The sequence below is a fragment of the Ailuropoda melanoleuca genome, chromosome 11 (assembly GCF_002007445.2).
Source record: "Ailuropoda melanoleuca isolate Jingjing chromosome 11, ASM200744v2, whole genome shotgun sequence".
Classification (NCBI taxonomy): Eukaryota; Metazoa; Chordata; class Mammalia; order Carnivora; family Ursidae; genus Ailuropoda; species Ailuropoda melanoleuca.
Window position 1 is genome coordinate 7098045 of NC_048228.1, and position 16631 is coordinate 7114675.

Sequence of the window (16631 nt, forward strand, 5' to 3'; positions counted from 1 at the left end):
ACAAGATGGTGACGGCTGCACAACTTTGTGAATATACTAAACACCCTAAATTGTACACTTTAAATGGTGAATTTTATGTTATGTGAGTTTCACCTTGATTAAAAAAAATGTAGAATAGGGGTGCCTGGAGGGCTCAGTCAGCAGAGCACTTGATCTCAGGATCATGAGTTCAAGCTCCACGCTGGGCAAAGAGATTACTTAAAAAAACAAACAAACAAAAATGCAGAATAATGAAATAATGATTGACCATAAAGTCCTAGATGAATTACAGGTCATTTTCTTCTTGGTTTGTCACAATTTCAATGAGTTTTTGGCCATCGTAAACCCATATATAAAAAGTCACCCATTAAAAGTTCCAAATAAGGCATTAATGAAGCTGAGGTCCCTAATTTATCCAGTTGGCAGAGCACCTAGTAGAGTTTACAGTATACAAGAAACTTTAAAAATGCTTTTAATTTGTATAAAGTGCAAAGAAAAAGAAAACTGAGAAATACATGAAAAAATATAAAGTGGCCAGAGCCTAGAATATAAACTAACATACACATGCGTGGGGAAACCTATATATTTGAGCATGCAGAGAAACATAAACACTCAAGAGTATGCTTTTCCTCATAACTTATTTTGTGTTTCTCCAAAAACTGAAGAGTAAATAATAGTTTACAGTCATCACCCTCTGAGTTTCAGCAAAGAGGTCATACACAGGGAGGGCCTCTAGCTGCCACTTTCAATTGCTTCCCTGGTGAAACAACGGCAGGAGGTTAAGTTACTCCAGGAGACTCTCAACAGGGCTCCCATTGTTCCAAGCTCAAAACTCAGAGATACAATGGGCCCCATTCATACAGAGGCCTTACAGGCTGGGGAACGGTCCCTTAGTGACAACTTTCTGTTGGGACATCAAATTTTTCATAAACACGGACTTGCCCAAATATGTGTTCATTAGTTTTTAAAAACAGTACAAAATACAGAAAACTCAATGGACTAAGCTGAGAGTCAGGACATCCACATCTTATCACCAGCTCTGTCTTGGATGTGACTTTAAGCAAATCAACTTGCTCTTTCTGAGCCTCAGTTTCCTTGTTTTACAATGAAAATGATTTCTAAGATCACTTAGAATAAAATCCTATGAACACACGAGGTCTATTGATGTTGGTACACTATTCACTCCAACAAGTGGGGATAAATTATGAGCAGGAAAGAATCATTACTTCACATCTTTTCATTTACTATCAGAACTTAAAAACAAGGAGGCTTAACAAAAACAGGCAGAGAAACTGTTTTCTGGTCTCTCAAACACACAAGACATAATGAATAAGGTCCAACGGGTCCCTCATCCCAACAAGTCTAGGATGACTCAGGCAGGCAGCCCTACAAAAAGCACAATGCTGAAAGGTCAACCAGAAGCCACAAGTGTTTTCCTGTCACCTTTTCTTAGGTTATCAGTGCATTTCAAGAATCTCTTGATTTCTTTGCAATGATTCAAAATCCTAGAAGACAAACGTCATTTATAGCAAGAATGTGATCAATGTCCCAAGCCTCCACACCATGTCATTTTTTTGTTTTTTCAACCTCAAAACTTGCCAGGGCAAGAACTTTGTCTCCAGAGCCTAAGGAGGAAGACACACAATAAACAAAAGGTTATTTCAAATGTATTTACAGTTCCTGGTAATAGGGGAATATCTACCCCATAGATACTTATATAGAAGATAAAATTAGCTTCTATTATCAGAGCATTACCCCAAACCTTCCCAGTGCCAATTCCCAATTTCCTTTCCCCTGCACAAACATCTGACATACACAGGGTGATCTATTGCTTACAAATCCTTACTCCAGCCTTAATTGTGAAATAGAATATATAAAATTTTAGTTTACTTTCATGTTTACATTTAGTTGATAAGTATTTTTAAAATATTAGGTTATGTTAATTTAATTATTTTTAAGTAAAAAGGATTAGGAAATAAACCCAATAAAAGGGATTTATAAAGAAACCACTTCTGGTTTTACCTTTAAATTCAAGAAAAGGCCATCCTGTTATCTCATCCACGGTATCCAGTAATCTGGAGCAGTAATGCATGCTCAGCTTTCAGAAATACGAGGGTACTCACCAAGGTCTGTAGAGACTTTCTCAAACTGGCTGAGTATAGCACCTGCATTTGCTGACAAGAAGGCCTCATCATCCGCAGTCAGCTAAACAAAACAAAACAAAGCCCAAGGGAGTGGATTCAAATGTTAACAAGTGGTTCTAAGAAAGAAACACTGTTAAGAATGTCTCAGGACCACAAACTGGATCACAGATCAAGAAGTTCTGTACAAATACTTTATACCCTTTATTTATCCCTAATATATTAAATCAAATAGAGGTACCTTCTCTCCAAGTTTCCTGAGAGCTGTTAGTATCTCCACTTTCTGTTGAGTGTACAGGCCTCTGTCCAGCTTTCCTACCATGAGATCTCTATCCATCTGAAATGGATGAATGCAAAGTATATGGTACTTAAGTTAAAAACATTCTGCCCATAAAATAAAGCTTTTCAGGTCTACTACTACTACTTTTCTTTTTTTTAAGTAATCGTTACAGCCAACGTGGGGCTCAAACTCACAACCCCGAGATCAAGAGTTGCAAGCTCTTCTGACCAAGTCAGCCAGGAACCCCCAGAACTACTACTACTACTACTTCTTCTTCTTTTTTTTTTTTTTTGAAGATTTATTAATTTTAGGTGGGGAGGTAAAGAGGGAGAAGAATCTTCAAGCAGACTCCCTGCTGAGCTCCAAGCCCACGGTAGGACTTGATCACAGCAGGAACCACGAGATTGTGACCTCAGCTGAAACCAAGAGTCCGAAGCTTAACAAACTGAGCCACCCAGGTGCCCCCAAATCTACTACTTCTTAAAAAAGATCCTCTAGCTGACTAACATAGAGAACTACAGAAATTCAAGGCAAACATGTTAGCAATGCAATTACACAGCTCTAATAATTTTTTTTTTTTTTTAAGATTTGAAGTAATCTCTACACTCAGTATGAGGCTTGAACTCACAACCCCAAGAACTAGAGTCACATGTGGCACTGACTAAGCCAGCCAGGCATGCCCCAATTCTAATAAATCTTAATGATAATCATAACCACTGTCTTGATTAAAAACTCTACTGAGGAACTGGTAGGTCAATAGCTTCCTTTAAAGAGCAGCTGTCCTCTAAGAACTCATTCCCTTAAACTGAAGTGTGGTCTATAGGCTTGAATGAGATAACTGGTATCATGTCTCTAGGAATGCTGGTTAAATATCACCTCTATCATCAGAAACACTGACAGCATGTACCATGCCTGGGTACTACTCCACATACTTTACAGGTATTACATATTACACATAGTACGTGTTTTATACATATTACTTCATTTACTCTTCACAACAACCTTAAGAAGTAGGGACTACCAGTATCACCTTTTTATAGATGGGGAACTAAGGCACAAAGAAGCTGAATAAGATAACTCATCCAATTTCAATAATATTTGTTAAAAAGATTCTTAATCGTGTTAAAAACGATTAAAAATAACTTTCCCAAGGTCACCTATCATCATAGTGGAGCACGGATACAAATCCTGCCAATCTGACCCATGTTCATGCTCTTAACCACTATTCTACTGGATTACCAGTGGTTGCAAATAACTTGTTAAAGTCTTAATTATATTCCAGTCTATAAACAGACTTTCTCCAGTACCAGGTTTATAGAGATGTTTGAAATTCTTAGATGACAAAGGCCACATGTACAGAGAGCAATGCCACTAATGGATTCTAGATGGAATTTCAACTCAGGGCTCCAGAAGTATATGGTAAAACCTTATAGGTGGGGTCCAAGTAGAAGCAGTTAGTAGCAGTTTAAACTGTCATATGCTGTTTAAACCTCCATACTCGTTATCAATAATTGCTCAAAAGACTACTTTTGTCAGAAAACTGTATGGGGCGCCTGGGTGGCACAGCGGTTAAGCGCCTGCCTTCGGCTCAGGGCGTGATCCTGGTGTTATGGGATCGAGCCCCACGTCAGGCTCCTCTTAGGAGCCTGCTTCCTCCTCTCCCACTCCTTCTGTTCCCTCTCTCGCTGGCTGTCTCTATCTCTGTCGAATAAATAAATAAAATCTTTAAAAAAAAAAAAAAAAGAAAAGAAAACTGTGAGTTGTGGCTCCAAAAACAACTGATCGATTAAGCGTGTGGCACAGTCAATTAAGGGTCTGACTCTTGGTTTCAGCTCAGGTCATGATCTCACGGTTGTGAGATCAGGCCGCACATTGGGCTCCAAACTCAGTGAGGAGTCTGCTAAAGTTTCTCTCTCCCTCTCCCCTTCCCCACATTCTCTCTCTCTCTAAAATAAATAAATAAACCTCAAAAAAAAATCAGAGGCACCTGGTCGGCTCAGTCAGTTAAGGGTCTGCTTTCAGCTCAGGTCATGGTCCCAGGGTCCTGGGATTGAGCCCCACATCAGGCTCCCCACTCAGTGGGAAGTCTGCTTCTTCCTCTCCCTCCCCCCGCTTCTGCAGGCTCTCTAATAAATAAATAAAATATAATAAAAAATAAAAAATAAAATATAAAAGATTTTATTTGTTTATTTGACAGAGAGAGAGACAGTGAGAGAGGGAACACAAGCAGGGGAGTGGGAGAGGGAAAAGCAGGCTTCCCGCTGAGCAGGGAGCCCAATACGGGGCTCAACCCCAGGACCCTGGTATCATGACCTGAGCCAAAGGTAGATGCTTAATGACTCAGCCACCCAGGCGCCCCTCAAATAAATAAATAAAATATTTTTTAAAAAATCAACTGATCCATTTTTTTCTAACAGACTATTTTTCAGAACAGTTTTAGGTTCACAGAAATTGTGTGAAAGGTGCAAATAGTTCCCATATATCCCTCACCTCCACTCATGCACAGCCTCCCAATCATAAACATGCCCCACCAGAGGAGTTCATTTGTTACAAGAGATGAACCCTCCCTGACACATCATAATCCCCCAATTCCAAAGTCTGTACATTAGATTCACTCTTGGTGGTGGTATACGTTCTCAACTGACCAATTTTTAAATTTCAGAATAACATAATGAAATTCTGGAGCGGAGAAAACAAATACACACAGCAATTAAATCAATTTAAAGAAACTTTACCTCTGCTAACCTTGTCCGAAGCTGACCTGGTTGTTTCTTTGCAAATAACCTGATGACCTCCGGGGTTTTAAAGGCCTGGCTGATAGCTGCTTGGATAGCCTAGAATACAAGAAGATAAAAACAGCAAAATATTCCAATGAATCAAATATTACAATAATTGACGAGTCTTCAATTACAAATAGGTCTTCTTTGTTCATCAAACACTGATACATAATTTAGTTTCCACAAAAGCAAAAATGAACTATTGGGACTTCATCAAGATAAAAAGATGCACAGCAAAGGAAACATTCAATAAAACTAAAAGGCAGCCTATAGAATGGGAGAAGATATTTGCAAATGATATATCTGATTAGGATTAGAATCCAAAATCTACAAAGAACTTAACAAATTCAATACCCAAAAAATAAGTAATCCAGTTAATAGGCAGAAGACATGAATAGACACTATTCCAAAGAAGACATCCAGATGGCTGACAGACACACGAAAACATGCTCAACATTACTCATCACCAGGGAAACACAAATCAAAACCATGATGAGATATCATCTCACACCTGTGAGAATGGCTAAAATTAACAACACAAGAAACAACAAATGTTGGCGAGGATGTGGAGAAAAGGGAACCCTCTTAAACTGTTGGTGGGAATGTGAACTGGTGCAGCCACTCTGGAGAACTGTATGGAGGTTCCTCAAAATGTTAAAAATAGAACTACCCTACGATCCAGCAATTGCACTACTAAGTATTTGCCCAAAGGATACAAAAATACAGATTCGAGCCTGGGTGGCTCAGTCGTTAAGCGTCTGCCTTCAGCTCAGGTAATGATCCCAGGGTCCTGGGATCGAGCCCCGCATCAGGCTCCCTGCTCAGCGGGAAGCCTGTTTCTCCCTCTCCCATTCTGCCTGCTTGTGTTATCTCTCTTGCTGTATCTCTGTCAAATAAATAAAATCTTAAAAAAAAATACAGATTTGAAGGGACACATGTACCCCGATATTTACAGCAGCATTAGCAACAACAGCCAAACTATGGAGAGAGCCCAAATGTCCATTGACCAATGAATGGAAAAAAAGGATGTGGATATATAGGATATGTATATACGTATGATATATATGTATATATATGTGTGGATAAATGTGTGTGGATATAAAGGCTATATATACAATGGAATATTACTCAGCCATCAAAAAGAATGAAATCTTGCCATTTGCAACAACATGGATGGAGCTAGAGTGTATTATGCTAAGTGAAATAAGTCAGTCAGAGAAAGACAAATACCATATGATCTCACTCATACGTGGAATTTAAGAAAGAAAACAGAGGTACATACGGGAAGGGGGAAAGAAAAAAGGAGAAAGGGAAATGAGCCATAAGAGATTCTTTTTTTTTTTAAAGATTTTATTTATTTGACAGAGAGAGAGACAGCCAGCGAGAGAGGGAACATAGCAGGGGGAGTGGGAGAGGAAGAAGCAGGCTCCCAGTGGAGGAGCCTGACGTAGGGCTCGATCCCAGAACGCTGGGAACACGCCCTGAGCCAAAGGCAGACGCTTAACGACTGTGCCACCCAGGCGCCCCAGCAATAAGAGATTCTTAACAATAAAGAACAAACTGAGGGTTGATGGAGGGAGGGAGGTGGGGGAGGGGCTAGATGGGTGATGGGTATTAAGGAGGGCACTTGTGATAAGCACTGGGTATTGTATGTAAGTGATGAATCACTGAATTCTACTCCAGAAACCAACATTGCACTGTATGTTAACTACCTAATATTTAAATTTAAAAAAATTTAGTTTCCATTTGCTATTTCTGTGCATGTCACTGGAGCCAAATACATAACTAAATGAAGATCTGGAAGCTTATACTGCTTTATCCATAAGTAGACACTCATCTAGAAGTCAAACCCCCAAACAGGGTTTCTTTTCTATCTTAAATATACTTATAAAAAAAGAGAGAAAAACCACCTGTGTCACCAGTGTAAGTAAATCATGCTTACCAGTTGCATTCCACTTAGTTCATCTACCAAAGTCATATTTCCAGACATAATTTTCTTCAGTGAATCATTAAATTCACTTAGTTGCTCCAGAGTTTCCTTTTTGGTTTCTTCATATTCATCTGTATCAAGTTCCTCTCTGAAGTACAGTGAACATAATACAGAAAAACACAAGCGTTCCAAGTGAACAAAGCAATCTTAATATTTGTACCCTAAGACTTCAGATATATATATTTACAAAAAATATCTTGGGGGACAAGGCTGAAAGGAAATGACAAAATGCTAATAATAGATGTGTTCAGATGTTAGTAATATGGGCGTTTTCCTGCAATGTGGTTACTTTGATAATTAAACATTTTTCTTTTACCAAAATGAGGCACACTTAACAAACCACATAATAACTTCCTTTTAAGCAGTCTATGAATCAATGCATAACCTTGGGCAAGATACTTAACACAGTCAAGCCTCAGTTTCTTGATCTATAAGCCACAGATAATGACAGTACCTACCTTATAGGGTTACTATGAGCATTACACGAACTATAGAAAGTCCCTGACAAACAACAGGTACCTGACAAAATGGCCATTACTTTTATCACTATCATTAACAGTAGGTAAAATTTTGTGCATCGTGAAATACAACAGCATTGTAGTACCCGTCATCTGAGCAAGAGGATATATTTTTTTTTATGGTCAGTTAGCCAAAAGGCTATTTTTATTCACTAATTGAACAAGCCATTTATTTAACATTTACTACAAATAATGACAGCTGCCATTTATTAAGCACCTACTCCGGGCCAAGCATTGTTTTGGCCTCTTCACTTGAAATACCTACAACAACCTTTCAAAGTTGTTAAAAAAGGCATGAACAGTTTTGGTCCTTCCAACAGTTAAAGCTGAAAATACACTAGAAGTTCAAGCACATACCAGGCAGGGCTATTTTAAATACTGAAGACAAGGTAGGTGTTACTATTTCTACTTCACACTCAAGGAAATGGAAACTTGAGGGGGTTACCTTTATGACTCCAAAGCTCGCACTGAGTTTATTTCTCCAACAGACAAAGCACTGTGAAGAACACTACAGGGGAAACCAAAATCACACATGGGCCTGCACCCACCGCTTGGAACCTAGCTGTAGAAAAAAGCCACTTGACAGCAGAGCAACATTCAGTTATACTATTACCTGCATTCCTCCAGATCTTGTAATTGCTGCATTAGTCTATCCAACTGTTCTTCTAAATTCTGCTTTAATTTGCTTGTCTCGGTCTTTCCTCTGGAAGCCATTTTGATCTCTAAGTAGAACAATAAGCCCACATATAGTATATATTTAGTTATTTGAAATGATCAACATACCAGTACAATCTAAAATAGGCTATACTCTTTCTGAACTACAGGTGTGGGAAAGACAGCTGTGCAAAGAGAATTTCATTTTACATATAAAAGTTTGAACTCATATATTGGTAACACCCCACAAAAATCCCTGGCAAGTCTTCCTAACTGACTTCACAAGTTAATTAGAAATCTTCACTACTGGGGTGCCTGGGTGGCTCAATGGGTTAGGCGTCTGCCTTCGGCTCAGGTCATGATCCCAGGGTCCTGGGATTGAGCCGTGCATTGGGCTCCTTGCTCAGCGGGGAGGCTGCTTCTCCCTCTCCCTCTGCCTGCTGCTCCCCCTGCTTGTGTTCTCTCTCTCTCTCTAATAAATAAATAAAATCTTAAAAAAAAAAAGAAATCTTCACTATTGCTCCATTTTACTTTAAACAAATTTGATAACTGAAAACACAATTTTATAAAGAAATAGATAAGGTGTGACTTTGCTTTACAAAAAGATTTATGATAACATTTTTTCATTCTTATTAGGTACTCTCCAGGATTCAGAAGACTACTAGCCTTATCTTGTTGGTCTTACATGCATTTACCTAATGACTTATGGCATTAACAACTTTTGATGTGAATTTCTTCTTTGGAAATGTGCCCATGTTTCTACTGGGTTATCTTTCTCTTATGATTTATAGGAGTATGAAGGCTTTGTAGTTATGTTGCAAATATTATCTCTTGTCTCTTGACTTTACATTTTAATGTTTTTTGTCATGATAAATTATTTTTTTTATTTTTTTAAAAATATTTTATTTATTAATTTGAGAGAGGGAGCGAGAAAGCACAAGCAGAGGGAGAGGCAGAGGCAGAAGAAGAAGGAGAAGCAGGTTCTCCACTGAGCAGGGAGCCTGACGCAGGGCTCGATCCCAGGACCCTGGGATCATGACCTGAGCCAAAGGCAGATGCTTAACCGACTAAGCCAAATAGGTGCCCCATAATAAATTATTATTTTTAATGGCCAGATCTATCTGTCTTCTCCTTTAAGGCTTCTTAGTTTTATGCCCCACGAAGACAGGCCCTAACCATCTCAAGAATTAAATATATATACTATTTTGTATTCTAAGATTTACATAAATTTTTCTCTTATGTTCAGCTCTTTAAGCCGCTTGCAACTTTTTTTGTTAATGCTGTGAAATAGGAGTCTAACCATTATTTTCTTCGAAAGGGGAGCCAGTTGCCCCAACACTGTTTACTGGTCAGTATTTATGCCACTTTTATTGGCTGGTTGTTTGTTTTAAGTAGGCCCCACCTCCAGCATGGAGCCCAACACAGGGCCTGAACTCATGACCATGAAATCGAGACCTGAGCTGAGATTAAGAGTGGGACTCTTGGGGCGCCTGGGTGGCTCAGACGGTTGAGTGTCTGCCTTCAAGCTCAGGGCATGATCCTGGAGTCCTGGGATCGAGCCCAACATCAGGCTCCTCCGCTGGGAGCCTGCTTCTTCCTCTCCCACTCCCCCTGCCTGTGTTCCCTCTCTCACTGGCTGTCTCTCTCTCTCTAATACATAAATAAATAAAATCTTTNCTTTTTTTTTTTTTTTAAGATTTTATTTATTTATTTGACAGAGAGAGAGGCAGCAACAGAGGGAACACAAGCAGGGGGAGTGGGTGAGGGAGAAGCAGGCTTCCTGCTGAGCAGGGAGCCTGATGTGGGGATGTGGGGCTTGATCCCAGAATGCTGGGATCATGACCTGAGCCGAAGGCAGACACTTAAGGATTGAGCCACCCAGGCGCCCCTAAGAGTGGGACTCTTAACCAACTGAGCCAACATGAGTGCTCCTATGCCACTTTTAATATAGATTCAATAGAAACAGACTCAAGTCTGTTTCACTGATAATGTTCTGGTCCTAAGACATTAACTTGCTATTGTAACTGTTAGCAGTAGAGCTGGTGTACATTGATAACTGATAAGGAGTTGCCTTTATCATTGCAGGATCCCCCCCCCCCCCAATAACTCTTGGCTATTCCTATGCATTTTCTCTTCTGGATGAACTAAATAATCAGCTTGTCAAGATCTCTTAAAAATGCATTTGAAATTTTGACAGGGATTACATCAAAATTAAAGACTAATACAAGATCTGTATCCTTGAAATTTGAATCTTCCTATTAAGCAATATATCACTCCATTTATCTTGGTTTTCTTTCACGATCTTTAATTCAAAAAGTATTGTTTTATTCACAAAGGCTTTGAACATTGGCTATTCTAAGACATTTTGTATTTTTTTGTTAATACTGGGAATAGACTCTCTGTTATTACAATTTCTAATTATTGTGGGGCACCTGGCTGTCTCAGTAGGTGGAGCATGAGACTCTTGATCCTGGGGTTGTGAGTTCCAGCCCCATGTTGGGCATAGAGTTTACTTAAAAAAATTTCTGATTATTGCTAGTGTAGAGAAAAGTTACTGATTTTGGTGTGTTGATATTGAGCGTTTAAGTTTTTCCATTTATAAAAATCGAACTTACGTTCCTTTCAGGAAACACATTTTGCTTAATATTAGATATAACCATTCATTAAAACCTAAATCCTGGGGCGCCTGCTGGCTCAGTCAGTGGAGCGCACAGCTCTTGATCTTGGGATCATGAATTCGAGGCCCACACTGGGTGTAGAGATTACTTAAATAAAAATTTAAAAAACCAAACCAAACCAAAAAAACCCTAAATCCTAGGGTAACTTATTAAAGCATTTAAAATTTTCCTACACATAATCATTACCAGATGATCTGATATGTGAACTTCAATGAAGAGGATTCCTTACATTACACTCAAAATAGAATGTAATCAGTGAAAATCTATTCTTACTACTGTATCTTTTAAAACTGGCTTAACTTTTCTACAATGATTAATGATATGTAAATATAAATGAGCTACATTATAGCCAGAAGTGTAATTTCATGTATAATAGGTTAGCCAGAAGTGTAATTTATTACACATAATTTATTACAGCTACACTTCACGTATAATTTCTCCTGGGAAACATACAACTAAACTTTTTATCTGTTGAATTTTCCAGTAAAAGTAAAGCCAAACCTAAAACTGACAGTGTCTTTTCAGGCTCAATTTCCTACCATCTAACCATGCTGAAGTACTTGCTGTTTCAATTTCAGTGTATGTGCGGCCAAAGTGAGCACTATTTGCTGTTTCAAAACGTGCCACGCACTTTCATCCTTCTTTTTTGAGCCAGCTTTTTTTCTCCCCTACCTATCAAGCCCTAATCCATTCTTCAAGGTCTAGCTCAAGGTTCATCTTCTCCGTGTCTTTCTTTGTTCCCTCCCAATCGCTAAATTGTGAGTTATTTGTGAATTGGGGTTTTACTTTTCATTTTTTTTATAGATTTTATTTAATCATTTGAGATAGAGGAAGAGCGAGAGAGAGCGAGCTGGGGGGCGGGGAGAGGGAGAAGCAGGCTCCCCACTGAGCACAGAGCCCAATAGGGCTTGATCCCAGGACCCCAGGATCATGACCTGAGCCTAAGGCAAGACACTTCGCCGGCTGAGCCACCCAGGCACCCCCTACTTCTTCATTATACATCAGCATCTAGCAAAACCTTGGGCAGACAGAAAGTACTGGATAAATAAATGGTAAATGAATAATGAGAACTGATTGCTTCTTCCACGGCATTTCACATCTTATTCTCTATTTAGCACTTATTTCTGCCTTAAATTATATGTGGTTTCATTATAGCACATTGTTTACTGGTCTTTCTCTCCAGACTATAAACTCTGGGAGAGGAGAAAATGAATCTGATTCCTCTCTAGCATCCTCAGCACTTAATAGAGAATAGATATTCGATAACTGGATACAGCGTATAAAGGCACCAGATATTTTAAGGAGGTAAAACTCTTTTAAATAAATTTCAGGGCAGATGGGGTACTTCGAAAGCCTTAACCTGGTGCAGCCCGTTATTTGAAATTTAAGCCGGAAAGATTAACTCGTTGGCACCACCTAGTATCCAACAAAGGCGGTGCAGCTTTCACAGAAACTGCCGAAATGGCACTCAAACACCGTAATCTGGAGCGGAAGATGTACTCATTCATGCTCCCCTTGTCTCTTAGTGCTTTGAACTCTGCACACTGTTGACCGGCCCCAGAGTGCAGAAACCTCCAGCTGCTTAAGTTCCAAGTGTCATAAACTTGAGGAAAGAGAAATTGTTCATCAGGACTACAAGAGGCTCAAAGTTTAAACCACTCGGAGGTGGGGTTGGCTGGGAAATAGGAAAGCAGTTACAAGTAGTTTCACTTACTTTACAGAAACTAGCCCAAAGCAGTCCAAAAGCCTCCCACCTGAGCAGCCTGCATCCGACACACACCCCTTCTCTTTTTAGGAAGACACCCGGGGGGAGAGCGGAGCGGGGCAAGGAGGGACAGAAGCCGTTTTCTCTCTTGAGGGCGCCTCGGGCAGCCTTGTTGAGGTGTCCCCTAGTGCGGCGGCGGGTGTTCCCGGGGAAAACCCTGTATTCCGTGTCCGGAGAGCGGCTGTCAAAGCCAGAAGCACGGATAAGATAAGGGCGCACAGCACACGTTCTTCTGGCTGTACGTGAGCAGCTATGGACCTCAACCATGGGGACCCGACACGGAGCAGCTCCGGCCACTGCCCCAAACCCCGTCTCCACTGGGGAACTTGGAGCTCCCGCACTTGGGTCCTGCGGCGGCCGGGGTTGACTAGGCCCCGGCTGCCACCAGAGGTCGCCATGAATCCCCGCCCCCGAAACTCTTCCGGCCCTCCCAGACCAGAATCCGAACAACCTCCTGGGGCCTTCGGGGTCCCCTCTCCGCCTCCGCCACCGCCTTGGTCCCAGAGTTCGGAGCCAGGGGCCCCGCCTACCTGAGGGTCCCGGCCTGGTGGACGCTCACAGTAGGAGTACTTCCGCCGGACTCATGTACTTCCGGCCTCCAGGAGCCAATGAGGGGGCAGCCACGGGTGTTCCCCTGTCTGGCGTCCGGGCTGCGGGTCGTCTCCGGGAGGACTGGGGCCGGTCGACCCTCAGGCCTTGGTAAGCCCCCCTGGCCCGACGCCCCTGAGAAACCAGTCTCTAGGCGAGTCAGCGCAGGACTCTGTCGCAAGCATGGGGGAGTCCAAGATGGGGGAGTCTTTGAGGGACAGATATAACGGTCCCCGAGGCAAGGTCATATTCCAGTTTGGGGCAAGGAGTGTTGCCCCTTCATTCTTTCCAGCTGTCTGTGGAACCAAGAGCCTCGGTAATTTTTCTTCTGACCCTCCGAACAGGTGACTCGCTTTGGAAAAAAAAAAAAAAAAGAAAGAAAGAAGAAAGAAAGAAAGAAAGAAAGAGAGAGAGAAAGAAAGAGAGAGAGAGAAAGAAAGGAAAGAAAGAAAGAAAGAAAGAAAGAAAGAAAGAAAGAAAGAAAGAAAGAAAGAAAGAAAGAAAATCCCTTTCTAGAGGTTTCTTGAGCTCGGCGGAGGTGGGAGGAGGGCGGAGGAGGAAGTTTTCCATTCTGAAAGACTTCTCTTTCCTCGGAAATCTGTCTTTCCAAATCCATAAAGACGGGGTCCACCTCCCGGGAAGCGGTTTGACGCTCGCGGCCCCTTGAGGACACTCACAGCTGTTGGGGCAGCATTTTTAAAGTTACGGAGGACCTGGGCGGAAACCATTTTCCCAGCGGTTCCCGGCCCCGCTCCTTGAGTCCGTAGCCCCCGAAACAACATCGGGGTTGATGGCAAAATTGTTTCAGAGACGTTGCCTTTGAGGCTCAGTCTGTTCCAGCCGTCCCACACAGCCTTCCAGCTAAAGGTACCATAGGAGTCTAGCAGAGAGAATTACTTCTGCCAGTTCTCACTGTAGGGTTTCGTACTTACTACCATGCGTTGTTTTTCAGAGTTACAGTGTGGATGTGAAACTGCTGTGATAGCCCAACTTAGAGAAACTGTTGACATCGTTGGAGTGGTTCCAGTAACCTACCTTGCGAAACGCTTCGGCTTCACAGAATTTCCTTTGTGAAAGTGAGTTGACTGCTGTGTTAATGTAATCATCTTTAATTTTCGATATGTGAATACGTGTGGACGGGTCAACGCTTTCAGTAATGTGGCACTCTCGGGGACAAACAGGGTCAGTGCCAAACAAAACATGACTGAAGAATATACTTCTTTGTTTCACCATTGGAAGAATTTGCTAAATACACACTTGCTCATTGTGTACTTCCCCTAATTTTTTCTTTAAAGATTTTATTTGTTGATTTGACAGAGAGAGAGCACAAGCAGGGAGAGCAGCCGAAGGAGAGGGAGAAGCAGGCTCCCCACTGAGCAGGGAGCCCCACCCACCGCTGGGCTGTTCCCAGGCCCCTGGGACCATGACCTGAGCCAAAGGCAGACACCTAACCATCTGAGCCACCCAGGCACCCCTACTTCCCCTAATTTTGAGGATGATAATATGATGCTCTGTTCAGGCACCCGTGTTGGTTTTAGTGTGTGCAATCGTAGGAGCTGTGGAGGACAGGCCTCACTGGAACCATGCATTCTGTCTGCCTGCTCTTCTTTCTCAGTGACTTGATACGATTCAGCACTTCTCTGCGGCGGATGCTCCTTGGGTTCTTGTTTAGATTTAATGGATAATGCAGAAGTATTCTCGTGCATAAGTAAGAGAAATTGGTTTGGGTTGCAGTTCTCAAACAAAAACAGAATCCAGGCTTTGGAGGAGTGTGGGGAGGGAAGAGAAGAAACTGGAAAAATGGGAATAATGTGCTAGGTAGATTGTCACTGGAGAGAGCATTGGGGGAAATAACCTCAGAGCTGGGAGTCATAACTGGGAAACTGTATAAATACTACTTGGCAGCTGGAGGGTTTTAGGACATTTTGACTTGCACTTGGGATGGAAGCCCAGAGAATGCAGGTTACTTCAGCTAGGTAGGGAAAATGCTGAGGCTGGTGAAGTTTGAGTGGCTAACATGTACATGAGCCAAAGGCTCTCTGAATTGTGGACCTCTTTTAAATCTCTACCAGTAGATAGCTTGTACCGTTGTAATCGTGTGTCATGGTTAAGACCATGGATTTTTAGTGTCAAGGTTGTTACATAAACTATGAGATCTTGAGCAAGCTAATCAATCTCTTTCAGCTTTAATTTTTTCATGTTTGTTTAAAAAAGGGATGGTCAGAGCACCTGGCTGGCTCAGTGAGAAAGACCTGCAACTCTTGATCTCAGGGTTGTGAGTTTGAGCCCCACATTGGATGTAGAGATTACTTAAAAAAAAAAAATACATTAAAAAAAAAAAGAGAGGGGTGCCTGGGCGACTTGGTGGGTTAGGCCTCTGACTTTGGCTCGGGTCATGATCTCGGGATCCTGGAATCTAGGGGCATCAGGCTCCTGGCTCAGCAGGGAGTCTGGTTGACCACCCCGCACATGCGCTCGTATCTCTGCTCATGTGCTCTCTCTCTCTCTCTCAAATAAATAAAAGCTATTTTTTTAAAAGGAGATAGTAATAGTACCTACTTCACTGGAATGTTGTACAGATTATATGAGTGCTTAACCTGTTGCTGAGCACAGAGGAAGAACTCCGCGAATGTTAGTCGTCATTGTCATCGTGATTTCAGTTTAATAAGCATAATTGGACATAACATTTATAAGGAACAGGTCCATCCAAAGACAATGAATGAAGGTATTGCCACTCAGTGAGGAGCACACAAATCAGATGAGTATACCATAAGCAGGAACCCTATAGCTTTCTGCCCCTCTTCTGTCAATTTCCCTACCCCAGGCATCTGCTGATCTACCTTCTATCATTATAGATTAAATAATCTATTCTAAAATTTCATATAACTGGAATCATATGGTGTGTGCCTTATTGTATCTGTCTCTTTTCGTTCAAAATAATGAGATTCATCCATGTTGTTTATATCAGTAGTTCCTTTTTATGGCTCCATAGTGTTCTGTTATATGGCTATACCAACTTTGCTTATTCATTCATTCACTTATTCATTCATCTCTTTTTATTCTTTTTTAAAGATTTTATTTATTTATTTGACAGAGAGAGAGAGAGACAGCCAGCAAGAGAGGGAACACAAGCAGGGGGAGTGGGAGAGGGAGAAGCAGGCTCCCAGCGGAGGAGCCTGATGCCCGGCTCAATCCCAGGACTCTGTGATCACGCCCTGAGCCGAAGGTGCTTAACGACTGAGCCACCCAGGCACCCCTATT

At 41.5% G+C, this 16631-nt stretch overlaps 2 protein-coding genes across 6 annotated transcripts in view; one reads left to right on the plus strand and one right to left on the minus strand.

The window, feature by feature from the left end:
- Positions 1 to 1201: 1201 nt before the first annotated feature.
- Positions 1202 to 13449, minus strand: LZIC (leucine zipper and CTNNBIP1 domain containing). Its single transcript, XM_002918679.4, has 7 exons — positions 13313 to 13449; positions 8299 to 8407; positions 7120 to 7255; positions 5136 to 5234; positions 2362 to 2457; positions 2103 to 2184; positions 1202 to 1604 (listed from the first exon to the last, which is right to left on the minus strand). The coding sequence occupies exons 2-7, from the start codon at positions 8397 to 8399 to the stop codon at positions 1546 to 1548; spliced, it is 573 nt and encodes a 190-aa protein (XP_002918725.2). The 5' UTR covers positions 8400 to 8407; positions 13313 to 13449; the 3' UTR covers positions 1202 to 1545.
- Positions 13344 to 16631, plus strand: part of NMNAT1 (nicotinamide nucleotide adenylyltransferase 1) — a 26451-nt gene continuing 23163 nt past the window's right edge. For 2 of the 5 annotated variants that reach the window (XM_011224241.3, XM_019799091.2), the window contains exons 1-2: positions 13344 to 13481; positions 14323 to 14446. The gene's annotated coding sequence lies outside the window, so the exon portion shown is untranslated. Of the gene's footprint in view, positions 13482 to 13542; positions 13715 to 14041; positions 14238 to 14322; positions 14447 to 16631 lie in introns of those variants that run through there. The other 3 variants (XM_019799090.2, XM_002918691.4, XM_011224242.3) reach the window with 3 other exon arrangements.

Excerpts from the sequence above, each read along its gene's own strand:
- LZIC (XM_002918679.4), bottom strand. The coding sequence starts at position 8,399 with ATGGCTTCCAGAGGAAAGACCGAGACAAGCAAATTAAAGCAGAATTTA. Across the intron at positions 5,235-7,119 it reads AACTAAGTGGAATGCAACTG|GCTATCCAAGCAGCTATCAG; the intron begins GTAAGCATGATT and ends CTTGTATTCTAG. Across the intron at positions 2,185-2,361 it reads TCAGGAAACTTGGAGAGAAG|CTGACTGCGGATGATGAGGC; the intron begins GTACCTCTATTT and ends TGTTTTGTTTAG.